At 44.1% G+C, this 6,000-nt stretch overlaps 1 protein-coding gene across 1 annotated transcript in view; it reads left to right on the forward strand.

Moving 5' to 3' along the window:
• LOC137216944 (anosmin-1-like) overlaps positions 1 to 5,736 on the forward strand; it is a 190,082-nt gene extending 184,346 nt beyond the window's left edge. Inside the window, exons 13-14 of the mRNA XM_067723069.1 lie at positions 289 to 430; positions 1,573 to 5,736. Coding sequence (XP_067579170.1) covers positions 289 to 430; positions 1,573 to 1,631 — 201 coding nt within the window. The 3' untranslated portion in view covers positions 1,632 to 5,736. The remainder of the gene's footprint in view (positions 1 to 288; positions 431 to 1,572) is intronic.
• Positions 5,737 to 6,000: the final 264 nt, after the last annotated feature.

A 6,000-nucleotide genomic window follows, 5' to 3' on the forward strand; every position in this document is an offset into this window, starting at 1 on the left:
TCTTGGGTTGAGGAATACAAAATGCGGTCCCAGGGGTGAGCCCTGAGACTGGCCCCGGCTGCCAAGAGCTGGGCTCTCACTGCCGAGGCTGCCCGGCAGGGCAGGACTCTAGCAAACAGGGACAGACGTTCGACCGACCACACTGGGGTGTCAAAGCAACTGCACCTGCGTTTACACGGTGATCGCGGGCGTGCGGGCGGGAGGAAATGGGCAGAGAATGAGAGTCCGTCGTGTGGCTTTGTGGTCAAGAGGTGCCTAACGGGCGCGTCCTCTCCTGTCCCCCCTCAGGATCGCTCCGTGCTCACGGTGCCAGGTCTGCGGCCGGCCACCCTCTACCGTCTGGAGGTGCAGGTGCTGACCGCGGGCGGGGAGGGACCCGCCACCATCAGGACCTTCCGGACCCCCGACCTCCCACCCTCGGCTGTGCACAGTGAGTGCCGGGGGCCCCCGCCAGCTTTGGGGACACAGAGAAAGTCTTGCTGAAAAAACGAAAATCAACAGATCACTGCAGATTCCTACGGATAGGGAATTCTCTGAACCTGAACTTCTTCCAGGCCTTTGTATGTGCTTTTCCTGGCGGCCACGCCTGCTGCCCGCAGCCCACCTTACACGTTTCCTGGCCCTGCTCCCTCCTTCCTCCCCCCTCCCTCCCTGCCTTCCTTTCTGTTACTTCCTTTTCCATACTTCCATTTTTTTCCCTACATGATGCGTGCTTTCTCCTTGTCTTTTAACCAAGATACACATGGGAGGGAAAAAAATCTATCATCTCATATCAATCTGAATTTTTGTTTTTTAAACTAAGATGTTCAAATATGACAAAATAGCAAATAGTATTTGGCTACGGAGCTTTTCTTATTACGTATGTTGTTACTATAATCTATTACATGAATTTTCTTCATAACATGACCCAAATCAATCTACTTGACTTACTGCTACGTTAAAAATAATTGTCATGTATTGTTTCAAAACAGTGAGCCTCTTGTTGGTTTTTAAATTACGCACCTTGCTTTTCTAGCTTAAACCTTTGACATGGCTTTTTAAGTTTATGTGTTAAGAAAACTGAGAAGTCGTTCTAGTTTTACTTGTTTTTTAAAAAATGATGGATCAAATTTGCCCCCCAATAGCTTTCTGCACTTGGAATTTAAAGGAAAAAACCATCACGTGGAAGAGCTCGATGGCCCCTTACGCTTATGAGGGTGAATGTGGTCCCCATGTGCCTCCACTGACATTCTGTGTAGTGAGAGCAGGGGTTAAGTTTTCAACTTTCTTGAGGAAATGCGAAGGATTCTGGCTTATATAATTGTGAGCCTAAAGAAAGGGGCTTGTCTTCTTTCTCTGGTGATTGTTTAGCGTTAGGGAGGGAACCAAAGCGCGGGGGGAAGGCAGAGAGAAGAGAGGGAGAGTGAATGTCTGTCTCTCTGCACGTTCAGAGCCGGGAGAGGAGGGACCTGGACGGGAGGGAGCGCGGGCCCGGGGCCAAGGCGTTCACCGCAGTCAGCGCGTTCCTACTGTCCGTTCAGCCAGCCGGGGAAAGCACCACGACCGACTGATGTGTCTGTTCTGTCTCCCTAGGACCCCACCTGAAACACCGTCACTCACACCATTACAGGCCTCCTCCAGAAAGATACTGACCTGTTCCCGGAGATGTCTGAACCCCGAGCGAGCGTGTAAGCTCGCAGAGCTTCGAGGACCGGCCGCGCCCGCTTACGGGGGCACCAGGCCTTTCCCATAGGACCTCCCGCCCCATCTAACTTTACTGCACTAAACGCTTCTGTCTGTCTCGGACGCGCCTGGACACCAGGGACAAGTGGTGAGACGGTGGACGTGGACACAGTTTCCTGTGAGCATGGAGAGAACACGAAGGCCAGGCCTGTTTCACTGCAAAATCTGTTTCCATACATGGTTTAGCTATGATCTCAAGTGAATTACTGCAGACCTGAGACTTCCCTGAATTTAGAGCGGCAAATTCTCAAGAGACACCGGCGTAACAAATACACAGTTTATACACGTAATAAGCATGCTAAGCGTACACATAGTAAGCGTCACGGTACTCAATAAACATTTTAAAATTAAATTATTGGTTTGGTTTGCAAAATCGACTGAAGACTATACGGTTTTTTGGCCCTATTTATTCAAATACTTCTTAAGATGATTTTTTATCAATCACGTGATTTTTTAGCTGAAAACTTGTGACCTGAAATATGCCAATTAATTTAGACTTAAAATGTTCCCACTTCCAGCACCTAAGCTTCATTTCCTACAAAGGCAAAGAAGAGCGCAGCCTGTCAATGAGGGTTTAGGGAAGACATCCACAGCAGAAAGGAGTCAGTGCCTTACGCTGCTATCCAGAGTCTGCCTTGGAGAAACTAAAAGTCTTTTCTGGGGATGCTTTTTAACATTTCATCCTGTACTGTGAGAGATTTCCCTGATACGCTATTTATGCTTTTCCTTAATGTGGGAAACGGCTGCTGACGTGCTTTGCTTTGCAGCTTTCATGTACCTAAGACTTTGCAAAACCTCTTGCTTGAAATGAAAGAATCCCAACGATTGAATATTTTCAAATCTTCACTGAGATTTGCCTTTTCTTAACGAAAGCAAGCTCTTGACGTGGTAGAATACTGTCCGTAATGTAGAAAAGGCGGAAGGGCTTTGGTTGGTGGAGAAGGACAGCTACTTGCCTTTGACTAACCTTCCTTTACTCCTACAGATGTATTATTATACCTTATTTGAAAAATTTCCCAGGTTCCACGCTAAGCCCTCAGAGCATGAACGCAAGTCAAACACGTTGTCAGTATACAGTATGCAGGGTATGTCGCGGCAGCCTTAAACCAGAAATGTTTAGTTTAATATAGTTTTTTCCTCGAGGGAATACCCATATGTACGTTTTGAAACAGGCACGTATGTATGTGCATCTGTGTGCTTCCGTGTGTATACATATACACATAGGCGCAAGCACACATACACACACTCATAGACTCACACGTACACACACGTACACCTTGAGGACGCATCTCTGAAGAAACTGTTTTTCCAGCTCAGCAATGGTGGATAAAGACACAGTTCTCCTACAGATCATTAGGGTCATCTATTTTCCCCGTCAGTATTGACACTATGAGAAAAGAGCAACTTAAAAAACTGAACATTTTAAAGGCTAGGCCTCCTCGTTTCATGACCTACACAAGTAAAACAAGGAAATTTTCAGTACACTTTCCTTGGGTTTACACGGTGGGACTTGGAACTGGTCGTTTTGTTACATTTCCTGAGAGCCTGCGGGCGCCCTGACTGCTCCTGGTGGGGTGAAGAGGAGAGAGAACGTGTTGGCTTTTGTGAGGCTTCCCACTCTAAGAGCGGAAGCCATGCAGAACGCAGACAGACTCTGTTACCAAATCGATGCCTAGCCTTAGGGAACACAGTCTGTAGGCATGGATCCCTGAAAGAGGATACTGAAAACTGCTTCCCGTGCATTAAAATTGTTTAAAAGTCGATAAGGCAGACAGTGTTCTGCAACTTTGGACACGCGGCTCCGTGGGAAATCTCAGAACGGAAGTTCACGGCGCTTCCGGCTGTTTTTCTGCAGCTCCTAACGTGGCCTGGGATGGACTTTACCACAGGCTGTCCTGAAGTCACCTGGTTCCAAGAGTTCCAAATTTTGAATGGAGAGAACAGGAACAGCCTTCCTTTCAAACGCCCTTGAGCTTGAGCACACACAGAGACCTTCTCCGAAACTATGATCTATTCTAGTGCCATTCCCAGCCTCTGAATTTCAAATTCTTAAAACTTCAAAAATGAAAACTTCATGTGATTGGCTACAAGGTTATCTTTTACCTTAATTTGTCATGAAGAAATCCACCAAGTATTCGTGCCAGCAAGTTTCTGTACTGTTGTATAGTTTAAAATGCAGGCGTATATACATAGATACACGATATTATTAAATTATTAAATAAGCTTAATTTTATAAAATTTAATTATGTTTCTTTTGTCTGGGTAAGAGACATTGAGCAAATATATTTTCAGTTCAGATAAAGGTTCTGTAGCTTACACCTCGCTTAAAATAATCTGAAGCAGCTCTTACGAGCATTTCATTCTGCTATAATATTCAATAATTTAAATTTTATTAGTGTTATTGGAAGAAAATTCTATTAATTAGGCAATGAGAGAAACCTGAGTTTCTTTTACGAATTTCAGTAATCTTCAATAATAGTCAAATGAACAAAAATATAATTACTACTTTCTGAATTTTTAACATTTGAGTGCCCTAATAAAGGGCTAAAAAGATCTGTTTCTTATTTTAAAACACAGTTTTAGTGGCTGACTCGCTGATACGTTTTATGGAAATTAGATGCATTTCTCTCACGTGAGAAAAAGTATATTAACTGATAGTATTTACTCTTTAAAAAACTGAGCTCGTCAAACATGATGTCATCAAAGACAGGTGGCTAATTCCATGTATATCGAGGCTACACGCGCTCTTTTTACTTAGAACATTCAGTCCTCAGTCATGGATTTATCTGTGCTACCCCTTATTCTAAGTGGCCTCTATGGAGCAATTTTTATAAACGAATGTGTGCCCTTCACGTCATCTAGTGTTTTAATATGATATATTTATGACAGGTAATTTTCTGAAATGTTTACTAAACAAAATTCAAAGTTGAAAAACAGATCTATGTCCTAGAAAGCTGAAAGAACCTATACCCCATCTATAGAGCAGGGTTTCTCCACCGCAGCGCTGTTGAGATTTGGGGCTGCACGTTTCCCTGTTCGAGGGGCCACCCCCTGGGCGCTCAACGCAGGTCTCCACCCAGCAGTTGTCACGAGCACCTCCCCCAGGGGGTGACAGCCACAAGCTCTCTAGTCATGGCCCGCGCCCTCTGGGGGGTAAGGTCACCCCCAGCTGAGAATCACTGCTTCGTAATGTTTACTGAACAGATGAGAATTTGCTCTGTATGAGGAACCCAGTAATTCGCAGGGGTAGGAATGGCTGAGAAGTGATTACACTGGACTACAAAGCCCTTGATTGTATCTTTTATCAACACTGAAAAATCCGATTAAAAGGCTGAATTCGGACTTGTGTCTGTATCACGTGAGTACAAATATTCATTTTGTCCTACGAATCGGTCAGTGTCATTTGTGATAACGGCTTATCTACTTAATGCCCTTTCTTACACCGTGTGCTGTGGAGTTCCTCAAGCTTACTCATTCCTACGATTGCAAATATCTCAATCTTGTTACGCAAACTTTGACTCGTGACCAGAACACAAAGGCTAAACATCTGTTGCATGTACTTTAAGATTCATTTAAAATATAAATGCATAAAGATGGCGACTCTTATCTACGGTTTTGCATGGCCAGACTGAGCTGCTTACCTCTACTGAACATTTTAGCAAGTTATACCATTCACAGGGTGATCAACAGAGGTCTGTATGTAAAGCTGTTACGACTTTTTCTCGACTTAATTATAGTGTGCAGATAACACAACGGCTACCTTCTCATCCAAATGGCCTGTAGAAATCATGTCCCTTAGAGAGGTCATTTAAAGTCAATATTTATTTATGTATGTAATAAAAAATGTTTGATTTCTGTGTGTGTCTATTATGTTATTTAGGGAGAAGTAATCTTGTAAAAAAAAAACTTGTAAAAAACAAAAAAGCACTGTAAATAGGCTGATACCCCGTGACTCATGATTTTCATGTTAGAGTTTGTACATACTGATTCCATAATAAAGGATTTTTAAACCCGCGCAGTGGACTAGACTCCTTTCCTGAACACACACGCACACGCACACACATTCTCTTTCCATTTAGAAAGAAAAATTAACAAGTTTCCTACGACCCCAGAGAGATTCAGAAAGCCTCACTCTCCTGTCAGCATGGAGGGAATTGGAGGTCCGGTAAGTGCAACAGGGCAGCACGTCATCCTGAAGAAGGCGTCCTGGCCTTGGACGGTCAGGCTTCAGAGTTCTTTCACCACGTTTACAACCCTGACTCCTGTTGGATTGGTGAT

The sequence above is a fragment of the Pseudorca crassidens genome, chromosome X (assembly GCF_039906515.1).
Source record: "Pseudorca crassidens isolate mPseCra1 chromosome X, mPseCra1.hap1, whole genome shotgun sequence".
Classification (NCBI taxonomy): domain Eukaryota; kingdom Metazoa; phylum Chordata; class Mammalia; order Artiodactyla; family Delphinidae; genus Pseudorca; species Pseudorca crassidens.